The 23072-nt window shown below is 40.0% G+C and overlaps 1 protein-coding gene across 4 annotated transcripts in view; it reads right to left on the bottom strand.

Annotated features, from left to right (window-relative positions):
• LOC139751427 (L-sorbose 1-dehydrogenase-like) overlaps positions 1-23072 on the bottom strand; it is an 87917-nt gene that overhangs the window by 52260 nt on the left and 12585 nt on the right. For 2 of the 4 annotated variants that reach the window (XM_071666833.1, XM_071666835.1), the window contains 7 exons: positions 22608-22721; positions 22076-22229; positions 20901-21061; positions 20112-20289; positions 13476-13549; positions 10416-10567; positions 1756-9281 (listed from right to left, as the gene is read on the bottom strand). In XM_071666833.1, coding sequence (XP_071522934.1) covers positions 9134-9281; positions 10416-10567; positions 13476-13549; positions 20112-20289; positions 20901-21061; positions 22076-22229; positions 22608-22721 — 981 coding nt within the window. In that variant the 3' untranslated portion in view covers positions 1756-9133. Of the gene's footprint in view, positions 1-1755; positions 9282-10415; positions 10568-13475; positions 13550-20111; positions 20290-20900; positions 21062-22075; positions 22230-22607; positions 22722-23072 lie in introns of those variants that run through there. The other 2 variants (XR_011713345.1, XM_071666834.1) reach the window with 1 other exon arrangement.

Here is a 23072-nt window from a genome sequence, read left to right as displayed (position 1 = left end):
GCGAATGAAACACTGGAACCATGGAAGCGAAAGTGAGTCATAGGGAGGGTGAGAGGGCAAAGGTTCTGGAAGCAATGATGAGTGTGTGGAAGGAGAGACTGTTATCTGGGAGGGCAAAAATGGTTAAGTTTAAAGTTACAGTAGTCCCAACAATATTATGAATGCAAGGCATGGGCTATAGATGAGGATGTGCAGAGGAGGGTGGATGTATTGGAAATGAAATGTCGGAAAACAACGTGGTGTGAGACTGTTTGATTACGTAATACAAGGATAAGAGAGAGAGGTGTGGCCATAAAGACAGAGTGGTGGTGGGAACAAATGCTGTGCTGAAATGGTTTGGAAACATGGGAGAGAATGAGTGAGGAAAGGTTAACAAGGAGGATGTATGTGTCAGAAGAGGAGGGGACAAGGGGAAGACCAAAGGCTTTTGAGTGACTGACACCTGAACATCCAGGAAGGTGAAAGGTACACACGAGAGAGAGTGATCTAGAACATTGGGACCAGATCATTCAGGAGGTTGAAAAATGTGCACAGGATAGAGTGAACTGGAACAACGTGGTATAAAGGGGTCAACATGTCAATGGACTGAACCAGAGTATGTGAAGCAGCTGGGATAAACCATGGAAAGGTATGTGGGGCCTGGTTGTGGAAAGGAAGCTGTGGTCTTGGTGCATTACACATGACAGCTAAAAAAATGGATGTGAGCAAATGTGGCCTTTCTTTGTCTGTTCCTGGAGCTACCTCACTAATATACGAAATGGTGATCAAGAATGAAAGAAAGAACACTCTTCAACACAAAGATCTGATCCACATGAACATTCTTCAACACAAAGACCTGATCCTCATACCCTCTCCCACTCCTGAAATTCAATGTTCCTCTCCATTCTGATGCTCTGTGCATGCCACCACCCTCACAATAACACTCCCACACAACTTACCAGGTGCACTCAACAAAATCATACTTCTGTAATTCGAACACTCATCTTTGATCCTCATGCCTTTACACAGTGGCACTAAACATGCATTCTACCAATCCTGAGACACAAGACATTCCATACTTATATTGAGAAACCTACTTAACCAATCAACATCACAGTCTTCCCCACCCCCACTTTGCTAAATATTTGAACTGCAGCACCATCCATTCAAGTCACCTTGCCACATTTCATCTTATACAAGGCTTTCATCACCTCTTCTCTCTTCACCAAACTACGAACCATGACTTTCCCCACTCCGCATACCTCCCCAGTCGAAACAACCCACATTTACCACCCTATAATGAAATACATTCAACAGTCCTTCAATGTAATCACTCCATGTCCTCTTCACCTCATCATCAATTGCCTGTTACCACTTCCCTTTTTGTCCCATTTGCTCAGTTCTTTTTCTTACACTCTTAACCTTCTTTCAAAAGATCTTGTTCTCCCTTTAGTTTGTTGATACTTGCCCACTCCAACTCTCATTTGCCCTTTCTCAGCCTCTGCACATTTCTCTTGACCTCACAATTACAATAAAATATTTAATTTTATCACTAAGTTATCCATAGTCATTTGAACAACTGAAAACCACTATATGAAGGGTATCATGTTCCTGAGCAAAAACCTTCTACATCTATCCATCAATACCCAGTCCTTTTGGGAACTCCCATAAAGAGAGTGGCCATGGCAAAAGTCTCCACTTTGTCCTTGCACAACTCCCTCACAAACCCCATTCAACACATACTACTCCCGATTTCTCTCCTTCCAGTATTCTTCCTTTCTTTTTCAACACATCACAAGTGGTCTTCCACTAAGACCACTCACACCAACTCCTTAAATCATACTATCATACCCTTCAATCATACTTTAATACACACTCCTTGTAAACTCCCTGTCTTGCATGCTTCCCACATGCCTATACCACCTCAAATTATTACATCTAACCCACTTTACCACTCCACAATTCATTCCCTTCCACACTAAATCTCTTATACAACCCCTTCATTACTTTCTTCACTCCATCTAGTCATTTCAAATGCTCCTCTCAAGTAACTTATTTCAACAGCCTAGAATCTTGACCTCTGTGACTCATCCCATGTCCATGCTTCATTATTCTATTAACGGACCTAATGACTCTTCTACATTGTATTGCTCTGTATCTTATCACTCCTTTCATATCACCAAACCTACCCAAGACAGCTTCCAAAAACTTAAATTCTGTCACTTTTTCCAGTCTTTCTCCCCCATACCTATAACACAGTTAAGTACAATTTCTTTCAATCCATAGGGATTTGCAAAATCAATACTTTCACTCTGTTTTCTTTAACACACCATTACTCTTACTTGCATTTACCTTCAGTCACCTACACACATCATAAAACACTTGCAAACTTCTACAGCTCTTCACTCTCAATAAATCACGCAATATCATTTGCAAACAAGCCTGTCACTAGCTACCATACCTCACCATCACACTCTATCTGTACATCCCTTTACCCTAGTTTAGCTTTCTTCCCTTTTTTCGTTCCATCCATATGTATGTTAAAAAGCCAATGAGACATCACACAGCCCCACTCCATACCCACATGAATACCAGTGGCTCAACTCTCCGTTCACTCTTACACATACGTCTGCCCCTCTATAGGTTTTCATACCATCCAACAGTTGTCCCTCTAATCCATATATCCTTAACACATCCCATAAAACTTTCCACTTAACTGTCATATGCCTTCTCTATACCCATGACAGTTGCATACAGCATTTTACCTTTTGCTAGATACTTATCCAGTCATTCTCGTTGCAAAAATCTGATACACACATCCTTCACCTTTCCTAAAACCCCCTTGCTTCTCACTTATTCTACATTCAATCGCTTCCATCACGCTATCACTCAACACTCTTGCACACACTTTTCCTGGTATACTTAACAGACTTATTTCCCGATAATTGCTACATACATACTTGGCACCTTTTCAATTGAAAAAAAGGAACAACTACATACATACTTGGCACCTTTTCAATTGAAAAAAAGGAACAACAGCTTTTACTCAGTCCTCAGGAACAACCCTCTGCTTCCATGCTAAATTACTTATCAAATACATTCACTCTATTTTGCTTTCTCCTCCACACTTCAACATATTAGCTGTAGTACCGTCCACTCCAAATGCCTTTCCTCCCTTCAACCTCATTATCACCTACCTTCTTACTATAGACCCCTGTACCAGTATCTTTTTCCTTCCATCCTCCATACCAATGCATGTAACATATGTAACCAGCCTCAACCATCAATTCTTCAAAATACTCTTTCCATCTTCCTTTCACTTCCTCCTTTTGATTCAGCAACTCTCATTCCTTACTTCTCGTATACATTTCCATTCTTACATCCACCTCTTTCCTTTTTCATCTTCCCATACAATTTCTTATTTTCCTTAAGTTTGCACTCAACTTACTTTCAAAATCTTTTTCTTTGCTTTCCTCTTTCAGCCTCTTAACATTCTGCATACACATCTTATATTCTATCCTCCTCATTTGCTGAACTTCCACTGGCACACTCCTTTTGAGCAATCTACCATAAGCCTTTTTCTTTTTTCCACAGCATTTCTAATCTCATCTATCCACCATGCATTTCTACTTTTATTCTTGTATCTCATATCCTTGTATTCAACTATTAATTCCAGAATGGTTAACATTCTTTCTCTAAACATTTCAAACACCTCAATCATACCTGACTGTATCTCTTCATTTTCATTTCAACTTTCTGTCACCCTTATTTCACACTCCTTGCATTATTTCTGATTCATCTTCTCCCTTGCCAACACTTTGTCTTCTCCATTCTTCCTTATGTCAATATGTGAAATATATGAAACATCTTTAGAAAAATATACCACACTTTGTGAATTAGATGATAGTTGATAAAAACTTAACAGAAACTGTAGTGAAGAGAGCTTGAGGTGATGGTGGAGGGTTACTGGGAGGGGGTGGGGCAATTAGCTTGTCTGAATTACCAGATTCAACAACCATTTCAAATAGAATTGCAAAAGTTTTCCTAAGCCTTGTGAAAAAGCTATCTAATGCTGTATCACCTGCCTTTCTCTCTATATGAATCTCCCTGTAGGTAGATGAAGCATTTGTACTCAATAGAAAATACTAGCACATGTTCACTTAATGTCTAAAGAAGGCCACAGCATTATTCAGGTAGATGACTGCTTTTTCCCCTTGGTTGTAAAGTGGCATGACAAGGATATTCTTCCTACAGTGTTCTCTTCTCCAGCTGCTCTAGTCTCAGTGGTCAAATATTCTGGATGTGACTCCAGCAAATCAGTTACACCTTAGAAGATATATTCAAAGCAAACACTGTATCCAAAATCACAGTTTTTGCTGGATCTGGGGTATAGTTTCTTCTCACCCAGAACTTGAGAAACCATGCACACACTTGGGCATAGCTTACCCAAAATCTGCCTTTTGTTATTGTAAGTTTGACTTCCTTCCATGACACTGTAATGTTATGCATATCATTCAAATGTTAAAATTTTTCAAGTATGCATTGAGTGAAGGCTTACCCTCCCTATCTACATCATTAACGAATATGCAAAATGTCTTGGAAGGTGGCAATTACACCCTTGTGTCTACAAGGAAGATCTCTACTGTAAGATTTAGATTCATCAAATTTATTCAGGTGTTCTGGATGGCCTAGTATAATGTAAAGAATGAGCATCACTTAACTGATTATATTTTAACTGGCAGTGTTGCCAGACTCTGCCTGCCCACTTGAGTGAAAAGTCACCTCTGACAAGGCTGTATCAATGGGAGTGCAGTCTTGTCAAGAACTTTTCACTCCCATTAAGTGTACATTTCTCTGCAAATGGAAGTAGTGCAGCCTTGAGCTGCAGGAGCCTTAAGAAAAGTCCTGGACAACACCAGAACTCTTCCAAAGAAATTGGACAAGGGGTAATTTTAATTAAAAATTTTTTTACAGGCTAATTAGCACTTCAGCAAGACAGAAAGAGCTAAAAACCTCCCATGAAAAATACTCTGTGATACATGCCTCATGTTAGATCACAAGCAATGCAGCTATACACAGCCCTGGGATTTTTGTGAATGAAACCCTATTATGGGTTTCAACTTAAAATCTCCCTCAATAACTGCTTCCAACAAAAGTATCAAGTGATCTTTGGTTGCCTTGAATCCTGGAGCACTTCTTTTTTCTTTCTTGGTAATAAATGTTTCAGCAGTCATCTCTTGCCAAAATAACCATGGAACATTCACATTAAAGACTTGCGGAGGTGTGTAACCTCCTTCCTCAATGATATTCTTTAATCCTTTTGGCGAACAAGTGATTTTGTGACCTTCCCCAACAGGGGAAAAATAAAATTTATAAAAAGTTGAACAGAAATGTAAAAACTATTAGTTTTTTATGAACAATGACAACCATTCCTTACCAATCCTAGGAATGGGAAAAAATTAATCATATGATTAGGAGGAAAAAAATGTCTTACATAAATTGACCAGATTGGTCAATCCCAAGTGTGGACAGCAGGGGCACGGTGGTGGGGGTATGGGTGGTTTTAAGTGTCACAGGCTCGACAAGTCATCAGATAAGGTATGCAAGCACCCACAGTAGTCACCCATTGCCTCCATGCACTTCCAGTAGCCTATCCTTTGTTTGGGTTGCCATCTATGACCAGAAATTATAGACTGATGCCAACAGCACTCTGCTACATAAAGCGTCAACTTACACCCATAACACGAAAAAGTTTAAATAAATACGCCATGTACTCTTATGCTGCACTGGTATGTGCAGTGGGAGTCTCCCCAGTCATATGAATGTAAAGGAAATTGTCAAGTTTTGAACCTCTCAAACCAATTACCCCTTACTGCACCAAAAGTGTCCTTTTGATCTGTCTTTGCCACTTCAATCTTCAAGTCATTATATAATGACTAGTGGCTCCTACACATTTAATGCCATCAGGGGCATCTTCCTTTGACTCTGATCTTCAATTCAAATACTCAATAAATTTTCCCTTTTCTCCATCACATTGCTCCCTTTCCTGCTCATTTGTTTAGTAATTATACTGTAGGGTTGTTTCTAGCCATCACTGAACCTTTAGCACCTCTAATTTCATGTCTAAAATGAAAGCCTACACTTAGTACTATTCAAGTTGTTTTAACACTCTTTGTAGACATACTGAGATGGCTACACTTTGGAGGTAGGACAAAATATGGCAAGCTGAGGTGAGGGCAACCACTCAATGTAGTGTCTTTTTGTTTACGTGCCAACTACCAGTGGTTTGCATACAAACTCAAATAATCTTAACTGTGGGTGGGATACAAGTCTAAAAAGATTTTCTATGAAATGATGAGACTTGTGATTACTAGTTAAACCTTAAAAACCTTGAGTCATTTCATTATTAAAATAATTATTTCATTATTAAAATAAAAGAATATCTTATACGATGCATTAAAAATATGAATTTTCTCAAATCTCTTGCTTGTGTCATTATCCAAGCCTGGGTCCTAATTCTTAAATATTGTGTCTGCAAATCGTCACTTTGTGAGCCATTGCTATGTCAGGCCTACATGTAATCAACAGCATGTTCAAAGTAATATAATGCTCAATTATAATACTGATAACAGTAGTTAAAGAACATGGTAGCAATGAATCAAACCTAGGCTGCATCTTTTTCCTTTGCTATTCATAGTCTGTTTTTTTTTCATAAGAGGGTTAAGCATCTCTGAATTTTACTATTACAAATGAAATTTGTATGGTTGCGAGGCGTGGGCTATGGATAGAGTTGTGCGCAGGAGGATGGATGTGCTGGAAATGAGATGTTTGAGGACAATGTGTGGTGTGAGGTGGTTTGATCGAGTGAGTAACGTAAGGGTAAGAGAGATGTGTGGAAATAAAAAGAGCGTGGTTGAGAGAGCAGAAGAGGGTGTTTTGAAGTGGTTTGGGCACATGGAGAGAATGAGTGAGGAAAGATTGACCAAGAGGATATATGTGTCGGAGGTGGAGGGAACGAGGAGAAGAGGGAGACCAAATTGGAGGTGGAAAGATGGAGTGAAAAAGATTTTGTGTGATCGGGGCCTGAACGTGCAGGAGGGTGAAAGGAGGGCAAGGAATAGAGTGAATTGGAGCGATGTGGTATACCGGGGTTGACGTGCTGTCAGTGGATTGAATCAAGGCATGTGAAGCGTCTGGGGTAAACCATGGAAAGCTGTGTAGGTATGTATATTTGCGTGTGTGGACGTATGTATATACATGTGTATGGGGGGGGGTTGGGCCATTTCTTTCGTCTGTTTCCTTGCGCTACCTCGCAAACGCGGGAGACAGCGACAAAGTATAATAAATAAATATAAATAAATGAAATTTTGTGAACTTCTGAGGAAATGATGAGATGAACATTCTGAAAATAAAACAATATTTTCTAATTTTCCACAAGTTTGTGTATTTCACAGCCTGAATTACCAAACAGTTATTTCTGCTTGAATGCCCTTAGTGAAGAACCAAGAAAATCTGAAGGAAATACAGTATGCCTCAAGCTCAAGTGACAGTGCCGTTGTAAGGCTCATCAGCAATGCCAAAAGTAATCTAAACTTAACTGGCAGTAAAAGGGAAAACAAGGAAATATGATTAGAATGTTTAGACAGAAGGAAAATATTAGGTATTAATGGAGGAAGGATAAAGAGAGGGGATAGTCAAGGGGCCTCAAATCAAAATTAACACTGAGGCTTTGAGACCTACAACAGCATGCATAAATGAAATCCACCTCATGTATTCTATGTAAGTGTCAAAATAATATGGACTCTCTATGCTCATTCAGATTTATATGCGGCCAATGACCAATGAGCTAAAGTTGCGAACAAAAGGCCTACAGTATTTTACGTACCTCGTTACTTTACACAACAGGTTGATTTGTCAAGGAAGACTAAGGTTCCCATTTCCATCTCTACCCACAAATAGCTAAAAAAAAAAAAAAAAACTATATTTGCCCAAAAGATATTCCTTGGTATACTGACCTAAAGTACCTACGAACAATTAATTTACTGAATGTTTACCTCTTTTGTGAAAAATGACCCATTGTTAATGTTGGAATATAAAGCCAAACTCCTTTCCAGCCTTGCTAAATTATGCAGAATCCTGATCACACATTGTTGTAATATGTATCCGATTCTAAAAATAAAAGATGAAAAAATAATACATCCATGCAGGATTCCCTAAAATCTCTCAGGGATGATGACCAGACAAAAGTGACATGAAAGAATGTCAACAATGGATCTCAACTAGTGAAAGCCATACTGGTGATCTCAGAGCAGGCTGTGAGATTCAAGATGTTTGAGGATATGGAAGATGAAGAGGGGTTCAGGGACTCTGGAAATGGTAGATGTCACAGCAACAAATGATAGTTAGAGGGGTGAGCATGGTCACCCTTCTTGGGGATGGGATGTGCCTATGCATGCTTCCAAGAGGGAACAGCACAGAAAAGCAAGCACAGGTGCAAGTTCAGAGGTACACTATTTCAGTACATGGGGATGGATGCCATCAGGATCATAAGCCTTGCATGTAGTCCAGTTTGAAAAGAAATACATATGCATCTATAAAAAAAAATTCAATCAAGATTCAGATATGTGCAGTTCATGATTATTAAACTTAACACAATTCCTCAACTTCATACATCAATAAATCTTATTGCATACATATATCTCATAGCAACACTTGCATATATCTTCTTTTTTGTCTTAAAATGTGCATATAACAATAAGAAAAGTGTGAGTAAAGTGTGTTCATGTCTTGCAGGTCTCAACCATCTGAAGAATATCACATGCAGCTCATTAGTTCAGTAAGTTTGGCCACTTGTTATATATCAACTATTAAATTTGTAAAAGCTCATATGATGCAATCTACATATACCTGCACAGCCAGGTGCAACTGGTATTGCTGTAATGCAAGTATAGTGGATGGTTCCTTTTCTCAAGAATAAACATTTGAAATCTAAATCTGTTTCCCTTGTCACACTATCATACACAATATCCAATGAAGAAAAACCAAAATAAAATCTATTTTCCATACCATACTCTATCTATATCACCAAATACTTCAAACAGCAAGGGAGTATATGGCACTTAAATGAGGCACATTAGTGAAAGAAGTGAGGTCATCAGTAATAATCCGGGGTGCTCCAATCCTCTCTAATGAGGTCTGCGGCCTTTTCAGCAATCATGATGGTGGGGGCATTGGTGTTGCCAGAGACGATGATCGGCATGATGGATGCGTCTACCACCCGTAGTCCTGACACACCCCAAACCCTAGTGATACAGGTCATGTTAGGTCATAACTACCCCAGACTTAATTCTAACCCTGGGGTAATACAGGTCATGTAAGGTCACAACTATCCCAATCTTACTTCTAATCCTGAGGTGATACATGATATACTGCACTACAACCACCCCATACTCTCCTCTAATCCTAGAGTTATACAGGTACTGTTGGGTCACAACCCCGCCAGACACTGCCCAAGGATACAAAGAGTAATGCAGGTGTATTACATGTAAAATAAGGTCACTACCAATATGGTTTCTTAAGTCATGTTAAGGTCTCATATGAGATAACAGATCACACCAGGGAAGACTTCCTGGTCACCTACTGGGAAATGAAGTCCTAGATATGCCCTCTCAGATCATGTAGTGCAACATATCAATCTTAATACAAGTCGCAATCCAAGTATCCAAATCGACTATGGAGGTCACACTCACAGCTTACTATCTCCTCTCAACTCCACTATCTACGAGACTAAGCTAAGTAATCTCCAAACTTCACATCCTGCAGCTAATCAAAATCTCATGCTACACTATTTCTTTCATGCTTGTTTTACCTCTAAAACTGTGGTGTGCGGAAACCCTCTCAACAGTTTAAATACAATTGTATACTTTATCTGCAAAGTACACATACACTATCTGTAATTCTCCAAATGGTGTCTTTCATTACATCTTCAGCTTTGTTTTGTTTGGCCCTCTTATATCTACCAAAAATACTACAAAAAACTTAGAGCTACGTCACAAACTTAGAGCTACACAAAACACTAAAAATTACTAAATATCTTCAATGAATTGTTCAAAATAGCCATACATATATGATTTGTAAAAAAAAAAAAAAAAGTTAAAAAGCATGTGAATTTCAAAGAAGTCAAAACACTATAAAAAGTACTCTATCATACTTTCAAGAATATCAAAAACTCAGTTGTTGTTCTTCTTAACTAATTAATAAAGCACTATCTAGGTGAAAGAAATCTGGCAAAAAAACAAAGCACACTACTGGGACCTGTGTGTATACAAGGCATCCCTCAAACATCACTATGATGTATCATGGGGAAAATACCTGTTTGATACTGTATGTGGAAATGACTCTATGACTTGGTGAAAGAGATACAGCAACATGCCAACCTTAGTCTATGGTCAGTGACAGCCAGAGGATCAGAGGAGGGTCCCATCTTACAGGTGCCAACTGGGTGCCAGAAGGAGGATGCCATGTGCTGGATGTAGCAGCCCCAGTACTGAGCTGAAGAGAACACCTCTCTCTCACACCCTGGCACTACCTGTGGTCACCAGCCAACACATTCACAACCTTTCTAAGTTACATGGCATGAAGAGTGTTCTCCAGTTGCCAGTGCATTGTAGCATCAAAATGATTCTTGTTTTAGTGTGTATCAAGATACCAATATACATGAATTCTATGAAATATGTGTAAATAATTCAGTGAAAGAACAAAAATCTGAAATGGCATAATGATGGCAGTGTTAACCAAGAATATCAAAGGTCCCCTACCATCAGTATATTTTCATATACATTTTTTTTTTCCTCGATTACCATTTCCCACGTTGGAGATAGCACCAGGAACAGATGAAGAAAAGGCTACAACCACTTCCATACATTCTCTAGCTGTCATGTGAAATGCACCAAAACCACAGCTCCCTATCTATAATCAGGTCCCACAGACCTTTCCATGGTTTCCTTGGAATGCTTCATATGCCTTGGTTTAATCCAATGAAAACCTGCTGACCCCTGTATACAGCATCATTCCAAGTCACTGTACCCCATACATGCCTTTCACCCTTCTGCACTTTCGAGCCATAATCGCATCCTTTCATCTCCAATTTCGTCTCCCTGCTCTCCCTGTTCCCTCCATTTCTGACATATATCCTCCTTGTCAACTTTTCCTCATTCATTCTCTCCATATGTCCTAACCATTTCAGCACACCGTCTTTGGCTCTCTCTTAACCACACTCTTTTCATTACCACTCCTCTCTCTTAGCATTTCATTACTACTTGATCAAACAACCTCACACCATATACTGTCCTCAAACATTTAATTTCCATCATACCCATCTTCCCCCGCAGTCTTCTCTGGAGCCAATACTTGAATCCATATAATAATGTTGGGACTACTATACCTTCAAACATACACACTGTTGCCCTCCCAGATAATGTCCTCTCCTTCCATCCATTCTTTAGTGCTCCAAGAACCTTTAACCCTTCACCCCTCTAAGACTCACTTCCACTTCCATGGTTCCAATCACTGCCATGTCAACTCCCACGTATCTAAAACACTTCAATTCCTCCATGTTTTCTACATTCAAACTTACATCCCAACTGATCTATCCCTTAACTCTGCTAAACTTAATAACCTTGCTTTTATCTAAATTTCCTATCAACTTCCTCCTTTCACACACCCTTCCAAACTCAGTTACCATCTTCTGTAGTTTCACAACTGAGTCTGCCACCACCAGTGCTGTATCATTAGCAAACAACACCTGTCTCACTTCCCAGGCCCTCTCATTCCCCAAAGACTGCATATTCACCCCTCTCTCCAATACTCTCACATTTACCTCCCTCACCACCCTATTCATAAACAAATCAACCATGATGACATCACAAACTCCTGCCACAAATCAACCTTCACTTGGAACCATTCAATCTCCTTTCTTATTACTCATACAAATGCCTCATACTCTTAATGAAAACTTCTCACTGCTTTTAGCAGCTTTTCCCCCACACCACATATTCTTAAGACTTTCTACAAGGAATCTCTATCATCCCTAACTTGTTTCTCCAGATCCATCAATGCCACATCCATCCATTTCTCCAGATCCATAAATGCCATATCCCTCCATTTCTCTAAGTATTTCTCACACACATTCTTCAGTGCAAACACATGATCCAAGCATCCTCTACCACTTCTGAAACTACACGGTTCCTGCCCAAACTGATGCTCTGTACATGCCTTCACTCTCTAAAACACAACCCTCCCATACAACTTACCAGGTACACTCAAGAAACTTACACCTCTGTAGTCTGAATACTCACCTTTATTCCCCTTGTCTTCATACAATGAATTCTGCCAATCCTCAGACACTTCCCCCTGATCCATACATACATAGAAAATCCAAACTACCCAATCAAGATCACCATCACCCCCTTTCTTAACAAATTCAACAGCAATACCATCCATTCCAGCTGCCTTGCCACATTTCATACCTCGTAAGGCTTTCACCACATCTTCTCTCTTCACCAAACCACTCTTCATGACACTAACACTTTGCATACCATCCTGACTACATCTACCATCCTATCATCTAACACATTCAACAGTCCTTCATAATACTTACTCCATCTCCTCCTCACTTCATCATTACATGTTACCACTTCCCCTTTTGCTCCCTTCACTGATGTTCCTATTTGCTCTCTTGTTTTTTGCACTTCATCAACCTCCTTCCAAAACATCTTATTCTCCCTAAGTTTACTGATACTCGCTCACCCCAACTCTCATTTACCTCTTTTTCAACCCCTGCACCTTCTTGAACTGCTGCTTTCTTTTATGCATCCTCCAATCATTTGCACTCCTTCCTAGTCAATATAACCCAAATACCTCTTTTTGCATTCACTAGAAACCTTTCCTCTGCATCCCACTACTCACAGCCCATTCTAATCCGCTCACCTCCCAACTTCCGCATGCCACATGCATCTCTTGCACATGCCAGCAATGCTTCCTTACATACTTCCCATTCCTCACCCAATCCCCTTGCTTCATTACCTCCTGCCATTCTTCATGCAATCTCTCCAGATATTTCCTCGCACAAATCTTTTTCCAAGCTCACTTACTCTCAGCAGTCTCTTCTTACCAGTACTGTTTCCTCTTTTCCTAAAACCTTTACAAATCTTAACCCTTGCCTTCATGAGATCGTGTATCTCCTGAGTTGTAGAAGGTGATTAGAAGGAGTGGGAATAGGGGTCTAGAAATCTGCCCTCATATTACTTTCTAAAAGAAGTAACAGAGGAAAGTGCCAAATAAGGAATTTTCTTATCCACTAAGGCTGTTATCTGTTCTGGGCACTACCTCACTCATGCAGGAAGTAATAAACATGTATAAAAGAAAGAAGAAAGTAAGCAGCAATATCAAATAATGTACATTATTAGATGGCTAAAGACTCGGGAAAAAAAACTTACCATACTGTGGAACTTTGCCTTGAACCGAGTCCTAAGAGCTGATGTGTTCCCCAATGCCATTAAGAACTTGACACCTGCAACAAAGATGTGGACACATTTGTAGGGGCTCACAGGTTTAGGATAAAAACATGGTTTTACAAGTAGACAAAAAGCCACCATCCAGTGTTAGCTCTATGTATAATAACTAAGAAATGACCAGAGACAAGTAGACAAAAAGCCACCATCCAGTGTTAGCTCTACCTATAATAAATAAGAAATGACAAGAGAACAAGTAAACACAAAGCCACTATCCAGTGTTAGCTCTACGTATAAAGACTAAGGAATGACCAGAGAAAAAAGTACAGTCCATAGTTGTCACCTCCTTGAAATTATGCTGCAATAACTAACATGAGAATTTGTTGATGGATGCAAGTCATCAAGTTGCTACCTATTGTTCTAAAGAGATGTGACATCATGATCATGGTATTTATCACTATATATTGATGTAACATGATGATTACTCATTGCACCTTTCTTTCTAAAGTGATGAGATATGATGTTTGCTCATGCTATCTGTTACCTATCCCTCTAAATTGAGGTTGTATGATGATTTTTCATGTTACCAACTATTGTAAAATGATGTCTCTCACATGTAACTGATATCAAAACAGCATATAAATCTAAGGCCAAACTTCAGAATCTATCTATCAATCTGTAATATCTCTGACACATGTCTGAATTGGAACTCTCTCAAGGGGGTGGCCATGGCAATAGAAGCTCCATAACTAGTGAACTCCAGCACCGCTTCTTAGCCTTTAGCACCTCACCCTTAACAGGTTCCTAACTAATGTTCCTACTGACTAATACCTAATGCTCCTACCTCCTTCTTCTCCCTAACGTTTCTACCTAGTGCTCCTTCCTAAATATTCCTATCTTCTACTTCTATCTACTGCTCCTACAATTTTGCCAAAAGGCAGGGCTAGCGCATAGTGCTCACCACAGGAAAATCTAGAATTATGAAAAATGAGCTGTTAAGTGTTGTCAAGAGTTATATATGACAAGGAGAGATTTTATGTTTGTTGACAGAATGCCAGCAGTCCACATGTAGGTGACGCAGAATGAAAAGAGCTACCTGGGTCAGAGGAGTGCAACTCAGATGCTGCCTCGCTTCACAGCAGTCACTAACCCTCCTGATACCCAGGCGGGTAGTGCAGTACGCTGAAAGCATTAGTGACAGCTTTGTAGCAAGCCAGCACCTCACAGTACTACCGGGAGGGTTAGTGATGGCTGGAAAGTTAGCCAGCACCTCAGTGGTTGTCAAGTTGCACTCCTCTACACCTGCTAGATATGGGTAAAAATCAGCCTGGTTCTATACAAACCCATTAATTATTGTGTAGGTGATGTTCACTCCTCTTTCCAATGTCATCATTACCTGGAAGTTCAGCTAACCTTGCCAATGTATTAAGCATGTTTATGAATCATTTTCATTAAGGTAATTACAACCTGGTAAATTATATGGGAGGGCATTGATTGAGAGGGTGAAGGCATGTACAGAGCATCAGATTGGGGAAGAGCAGTGTGGTTTCAGAAGTGGTAGAGGATGTGTGGATCAGGTGTTTGCTTTGAAGAATGTATGTGAGAAATACTTAGAAAAGCAAATGGATTTGTATGTAGCATTTATGGATCTGGAGAAGGCATATGATAGAGTTGATAGAGATGCTCTGTGGAAGGTATTAAGAATATATGGTGTGGGAGGAAAGTTGTTAGAAGCAGTGAAAAGTTTTTATCGAGGATGTAAGGCATGTGTACGTGTAGGAAGAGAGGAAAGTGATTGGTTCTCAGTGAATGTAGGTTTGCGGCAGGGGTGTGTGATGTCTCCATGGTTGTTTAATTTGATTATGGATGGGGTTGTTAGGGAGGTAAATGCAAGAGTTTTGGAAAGAAGGGCAAGTATGAAGTCTGTTGGGGATGAGAGAGCTTGGGAAGTGAGTCAGTTGTTGTTCGCTGATGATACAGCGCTGGTGGCTGATTCATGTGAGAAACTGCAGAAGCTGGTGACTGAGTTTGGTAAAGTGTGTGGAAGAAGAAAGTTAAGAGTAAATGTGAATAAGAGCAAGGTTATTAGGTACAGTAGGGTTGAGGGTCAAGTCAATTGGGAGGTGAGTTTGAATGGAGAAAAACTGGAGGAAGTGAAGTGTTTTAGATATCTGGGAGTGGATCTGGCAGCGGATGGAACCATGGAAGCGGAAGTGGATCATAGGGTGGGGGAGGGGGCGAAAATTCTGGGGGCCTTGAAGAATGTGTGGAAGTCGAGAACATTATCTCGGAAAGCAAAAATGGGTTTGTTTGAAGGAATAGTGGTTCCAACAATGTTGTATGGTTGCGAGGCGTGGGCTATGGATAGAGTTGTGCGCAGGAGGATGGATGTGCTGGAAATGAGATGTTTGAGGACAATGTGTGGTGTGAGGTGGTTTGATCGAGTGAGTAACGTAAGGGTAAGAGAGATGTGTGGAAATAAAAAGAGCGTGGTTGAGAGAGCAGAAGAGGGTGTTTTGAAGTGGTTTGGGCACATGGAGAGGATGAGTGAGGAAAGATTGACCAAGAGGATATATGTGTCGGAGGTGGAGGGAACAAGGAGAAGAGGGAGACCAAATTGGAGGTGGAAAGATGGAGTGAAAAAGATTTTGTGTGATCGGGGCCTGAACATGCAGGAGGGTGAAAGGAGGGCAAGGAATAGAGTGAATTGGAGCGATGTGGTATACCGGGGTTGACGTGCTGTCAGTAGATTGAATCAAGGCATGTGAAGCGTCTGGGGTAAGCCATGGAAAGCTGTGCAGGTATGTATATTTGCGTGTGTGGACGTATGTATATACATGTGTATGGGGGGGGGGTTGGGCCATTTCTTTCGTCTGTTTCCTTGCGCTACCTCGCAAACGCGGGAGACAGCGACAAAGTATAAAAAAAAAAATAATTACAACCAATCCTCATACCCTCAAAAATAGAAATTTCAATCAGAAATGCATCTGAACTAATGTACTGAACACATAACGATCACAGCACACCCATATAACATTAAAGGAATACAAAGGAATGCAAATAGCAACAGACAGTTTTTTTATGCAGGAGGCTCCTGTCAGAAAAAAGTCCACATCAAGTGTGGGTCTTGGCTGAAATATGAAGAGGTTAATGAAAGGGAAAAGAGACAAGGAAAAACATTCATAAATTTTGGAGGTGAAAAACTCATTTCAAAAGTGCCAGGCCATAGTTACTGGGAAAGACGAGACAGTAGAAAGTCCCAAGCTTCCAGGAGTAGGGAAAGAAACAGTAATCAAAAAGGCTCACTCTTGAGCTGCCAATTGCCATGCAATAATCAAGCAACATAGCAGCTTTCCAAGTACTGTGTTGTCTAGCCAGTGGTTGGGACACACAGTCAACCGGCTCTCACAAGCATAAACCAAAGCATTTTATATGATAATGGTGAACTAACACTGTGGTGTAGGGCAAGTGGGTCAAGTTTTGATGTTTGCTTAGGATGCTTGACAAGTCAAACCACTTTTGACTCAACTCTCTTAAATCAGACTGCACAGCTAGAATCATACTAGATGTGTGAGCATTACTCCTTACAAGGATGGATAAATCCTTTGTATAAATGGAGCAACTGTTCAGAAGAAACGAAATTTCAACATCTAAACAGACTCCCACTTTCTTAGAAGCAGACTTAGGTATTTTTGTAATGTGAGGTTTTCATGATAGCATGCATGTTACAATAATACCAAGTATATTCACTGAGTCAAGAAATGGAATTACAGAAATGATGAAGGATAGAGGAAAGTTGTGAGGAATTTTCAATAGAGATGGGCAGAAAGTGGGTCTTGGAAGCATTATACTTAACTAGATTTCATCTACTCCACTGAGATATCATGTCCAAGTCTGAATTTATTTGGGAAGTTGTGTTGAAATGATACACAAATTAACTGAAAGAAGGAGCAAAACCGAAGGATGTGAAGGAATGCAGAGTTGAGTTGTTAGCATATGAGTGCATTTGGATATTTGTAAAAGAAAGGAAATCGTGATAAAAAGGAGAAAAAGTGTCAGAGACAGGACAGAAAATTGAGGTGCACCTCTGTTGATGGAGAGATGGGTAGAGCTTGATCTATCGACAACCACTGAGAGAGACCAGTCAGAGATGAAGCTAGATATGAGAGCAAAGTGAGAGAGTGAAGCCAAAAGAGGGGAGCTTAGAGATTAGACCCCAATGCCATATCCTATCAAAAGCTTTGACTACATCAAGGGGTATTACATATGATTTACCAAAACCTTTGAGGAATAAAGACCAGACAATAGTAAGATAGGAAAGAATATTACCAATGGCTCTCACTTGGCAAAAACCATACTGGTGATCAAAGAAAACTAAGATTCAAGGTGTCTAAGGATATGGGAGTTGAGAAGGGATTCAGACTCTGGAAATAGTAGATGTCAAAACACCAGGATGATAGTTACAGGAGTTAGAATGGTTGGCCCCCTTAGGGAAGAGATATCCCAAGTCATGCTTCCAAGAGGAGGGTAAAGTTCTAGGTTTTAAACACAAATAGAACAGACAAGTAAGCACAGGGCAACTCCAGAGGCACACTCTTTCAGCACATGGGGATGGATGCCATAAGGTCCATAAGCTTTGCTTGTGGCCAGAAAGGGAAGTGCTTTCTGGATAATTCAAAAAGAGATTATGAGGAAGGGTTAGTAAGAAGAGCATCAGGGGGTGAAGGAATGACAGAGTCTTCCATGGGAGAGAAAGAGGAGAAATAAGAACCAAAGAGAGTTGCTTTGTCTATGGGATAGACAGGAATAGTACAATCAGGACAGAAAGCAAAGGAAAGGTAGACTGACATAAGTTGATAGGAATGCCCTTAGCTAAAGACCAGAAAGAGGTGGAAAGTTCACAGCACTTCTTATGAATAAAGGAACACTTTGCCTCTTGGATAATGTACTTGCAGTGATTACAGGCTGTGATAAATAGAGAATGGGAGTCGGAGGAAGGAGAGTTCTTCCAAGCCTAACATGCCTGATCCCTTGCTAGTATGGCCTTAGAACAGGAACAGTTGAATCATGTAAATGCTTCCATTCCCATGACAATAACCTCCGCTATGCGTTTTCCGGAGACAGAAGCACCACAAGAGAAAGTAATCTAACCATGGAAACTCAAAAATCAATTTTCTTAAATTTTTTCAGCCACTTTTGTTGAGGTGCCATACTTACATTTAGAGGGGAAGATGTTGTTAAAACAGGCTCATTTATGACTGTGTGGTCAGATGAACCAATTAAAGGTGAGACTGTAGCTACAATGGGAAGGATTAGATGTGAAAAATAGATCCTGAATATTCGGAAAGTGGTCACAGCAAAGAATATAGGTGAGGTAGGTGATACTTTGCTCTATATCACAGAGAATGGAAAATATGAGGGCTTCAATCCCCCCATCATCCATATGGCAGGAACTCAACCATTCCCTAAGGAGAACATTGAAACCCCCAAGGTAAAGAGTCTGGGTTTGCGAGTGAAAGTATGTCAGCCTCAAGGAAGGAGTTTATACAGTCGGAGAAAGGAAGAAAGATAAAATTTGTAGAAACAGGAGAGCAGTAGGCAAAACAAAGGAAAACCGAGATAGTTGGAATACACACTGAGCCAGATAACATTAATGTTTGGGGACTCAAGGTCCTCGAGGTCTGCCTTAGGTGTGCTGATGTTGGAATAAGCACAGACACCACCTATGAACCAGAATCATTTGGGATTACAGTTGGATAAGAGAAACGGGCAAATGAGAACAACATTACACAAATGAATCTCAGAGAGAAGTGAGATATTAGGAGAAGTACTAGACAGATGGTGTTCAACAGAATAGAGGTTACTAGAGACCATGAATGTTGGTATAGTGAAAAGAAAAAGAGGCAGGTCTATCAGAGAAGGAAGGGTCATAGGAAGGGCTATTACTGCTACTGTCTGAGCCCTCCCTCTCAATAGAAGTAGAGTCAGACTATATTTTGGGTCCTATTGTGGCTGTTAGTGATAGTGGCAGAAATCAGAAACTAATGCATTACTGTGGTAAGAGTAGAACGACAAATATGTTTCAAAGGCATAAGCTTGTAAACTTTTCACATAACTTAGCACATGCTAATAATGGCAGTCTACTAATCTGAAGCAAAGTATTTATTGTCTATTCTTAGACATACTTATGGTACTGCTTTCAACTACTCTATCAGGTAAATTCCCCTCAACTGAGGTCAAACATTTGCCCATGAGTTTGTAAACATTACAAGAAGTAAAATCAGATGAATCTTTCCTTAAGTAGCTTGTTAGATAAATCATTATCAAAGCCTTTGATAATTTTGAATACCTGCATTAGATCATCTCTTAAACTTTCTTTTTTACAAGTTAAATAAATCTAGTCATTTTGTTTAGTCTCATCCAACTTGTTTTAGCCCAGATAGCATCTTGGTAGTTTGCCTCAGTACTCTCTCCATTCTATCTACATTTCTTTATCATACTCATCTACAGTTGTGCTGCATAACTCTAATCAATTCGATTAATTGAATAATTGTAATGTTTAATCCAAAATTATTTAACTACCAACTACATGCACAGACTACAATGCCAAAGGGAACCAACCATTAACAAGGGTAATGAGGTCATCAGGGTGACTGAGGTAGTTGGGATCAATGACAGGGAGTGCCTCAGGGTGTCTGGACCTGAGGAAGACAGCCCCACGGCTCTTCGGTCTCAGCAAATACAGATTCACTGTAAATCCTTGGGTACCAAACAGTGGTCGGCTGTACTCAACATATTTCTGGACACAAGGATGAAAGCATAATTACTTATCACCTCAACCTGCATAATCAATGAAAAAAATATGAACCAATCTAAAGCATAAAAAGTCACTGAATGGCACATGTCCTGGTTGGGAAAAAAAGAGGAAAGCTTATTCCTCCTGTTCAGAGTGGAGAGGGAGCAACTATCAACCTAGATAATCTAATTACAAATACTCTGCAACAACAAAATAATGACTCCTTTGGTAGTAAAGAACATATAGTTATGTGTATAACTGTGATAAAAATTAAAAGTTAGTTGCACTGTAAGAAATGAAGGAAAAAATACAAATGGAACACAAATGCCATATCAAAATAGCAAAATGGAAATGTGACTGCCTTCTAAACAGTATAGATACCCAAAGAAACTTGATCAATATCCCAGGCGAGGGAGACTAATGTGAAAGGTCCAATGTTACAACCAACATCATCTTATCAAACAACACATTACTAAAATACTTCTGAGAAGCATGGCCTGATCCCAGCTGCATGCAGTGTAACATTATAACAGTAAATTACCCCTATCCTGCCTATCCACTAGATAAAATACACCCTGCTCCCTCCCAGCTGAAGAGAAAGACAACTGTCTTACTGCCTTATCAAAGTTGTAGATGTAAGGGATGAAGAAGCCCATGTCCATGCTGAAGACAGCGGGCGAGAGGTAGAGTTGGATGTCTGGGTACAATGGGTCTCCAGCTTTCGTTACCTTCACCCAAGCGCTAGCATAGTCTCCCAAGGGCGATGCCCATGGACCTGTTGAATTACATCACACTCAACTTGCTTTCCTGGGACACTGAACACTTAATAGTGATTCCCAAACTCAAGTTTGTGACCCAAACGGAGGTCTGAAGGAAGTCCCTGAAGGTTAGAGTAGGTCTTTGGGCGGATAATTTATTTCTGGCAAAAATACAGAATAATTCTTATCATAATTACATAATGATACTGGAGAATTATGAAAAATTGTGGAAATAATGACAAAACTAAAATGTTGCAAATAAAGCCTCCATATATACTTGATATATGCTCAAGTCAGTCACATCTAATACTAGTACGCCAAGTCACCCAGAGAAAACGTGAGTAGTGACACTCATCCCTCAGCAACGATTCTGCAACATCCGGCTGTACTGGGGAAGGGTGAGGTATTAGTTATAAAAAAAACAAAGTAAGTTTTTGCCGGTGTCTTACCCATTAAAGCTGTGATGAAGATGTATTGATGTGGAGCAGTGCCTGTTCTGAGGATGTATGAATTGCATGGCCCTAAAAAGGACGATGTGGTCATTGGCAAGAATGTATATAACCCTGAACCGTAAAATGCTGCCACTTACCCGTTCAAGGCCATATAATCAAACACATTTCCCACAAACTTCACTTGTTTCCCCAGTTTTGTAAATAGCGCTCACTTATGTGTTATGTCAGTGTGTGAACACTGCATGAACAACATTGTGTTGCACACATAGTGTATTTTACGTATATCAGCCCTTTGGGTCAACAGGCTGCGAAAAATTGTATCTAGGGGTAGCGATCAAAAACGTTTGGAAAACACTGATCTACAACCAAGCTAAACAAATCAATGCTAACCAAGGAACAATATTTCTTAGTTACTGGTCATCCAATATTCAAAAGAAACAGCTAATGGTCAGATGTGTAGCATCTGTGGCCTCTCTCAATGGAAAAGAAGCTTCCAGAACTAGCTGGCATGCAACATTCCCACTACCACACCTGCTCTCTGTATCATCCCAGTGACCAGAGGGCTGACTTAGTGCTGACCTTTCCTGTGGTGGACATATTGTGAGATGGAAGGAAAGCTGAAGGCATTCTCCATACTGACAGAGTTGGGTTTGATGGTCCAGGCGAGGCCGTACACTCCCAGGTGGTCCTGCAGGTTCTGGCCCACACCAGGAACGTCTGCAACCAACTTCACCTGAAATAAACCAAAATTTAAAAAGTATTATACATATATTTCCGGTAGATTATTACTATAAGACTCCAAACATCTACAGCAACTCAGGTGACTCGATTGCTACCAATGACTAAATCAATGTGAATATTTACCATTTACTCAAAGTATTTAAATCATCACAACCACAGCACTGGGAACTGTTCAACTCTTCAACAAAAAGGCTGCTCTAAACAATACACTACTGTCCCTTTTAGTACACCTTTGTACAGTTCAAGAAATTGCCTTATATGGGTTTGTAAGCCCTCTGCTATTTCCTTTACTCCTATGTCCTTATACTACATCTAATCAGCTGATAAATGATTGATAAACACCATCAAACAATATAACATAAGTACTGACGCCATGATCATGAAGGTGGTACTGTGGTCCAACACCTGACAGCATGAGCACCTTGGGTGATGCCAGTGCTCCAGCTGATACAATCACCTCCCGACGAGCCCGTGCAGTCACAACCTGGAATAAAAGTCTTCTTAACTTTAATCACAAACAGCTCGTTAATTTCTGCATGTTTTGTTTATCGAGATTGCTATTACCATTACTGCAAAGGTATGCTTTAGTGCCTGGATTACTAATAATGAAAGTAAATTACACGTAGAAGGGGAGTGTTCCTTACATACTTTGCTAATCAAAGTGATCCACAAATAGCTTTCAAAAATAGGGAAGGATTTCCAAAACTTACATAGACCATCCCAGACTCACCTAGACCATAAAAGTACTGCCTAGACCAGAGTAAGAATCATCTTGTGACCTTGACAAGATTCAATTGGACTATGAAATGAATTTGAAACAATACACTCATGAAAC

The sequence above is a fragment of the Panulirus ornatus genome, chromosome 11, assembly GCF_036320965.1.
Source record: "Panulirus ornatus isolate Po-2019 chromosome 11, ASM3632096v1, whole genome shotgun sequence".
Taxonomy (NCBI): Eukaryota; Metazoa; Arthropoda; class Malacostraca; order Decapoda; family Palinuridae; genus Panulirus; species Panulirus ornatus.
Note: the sequence above shows the minus strand (reverse complement) of the source record. Positions and strands in the feature narration are given on the sequence as shown.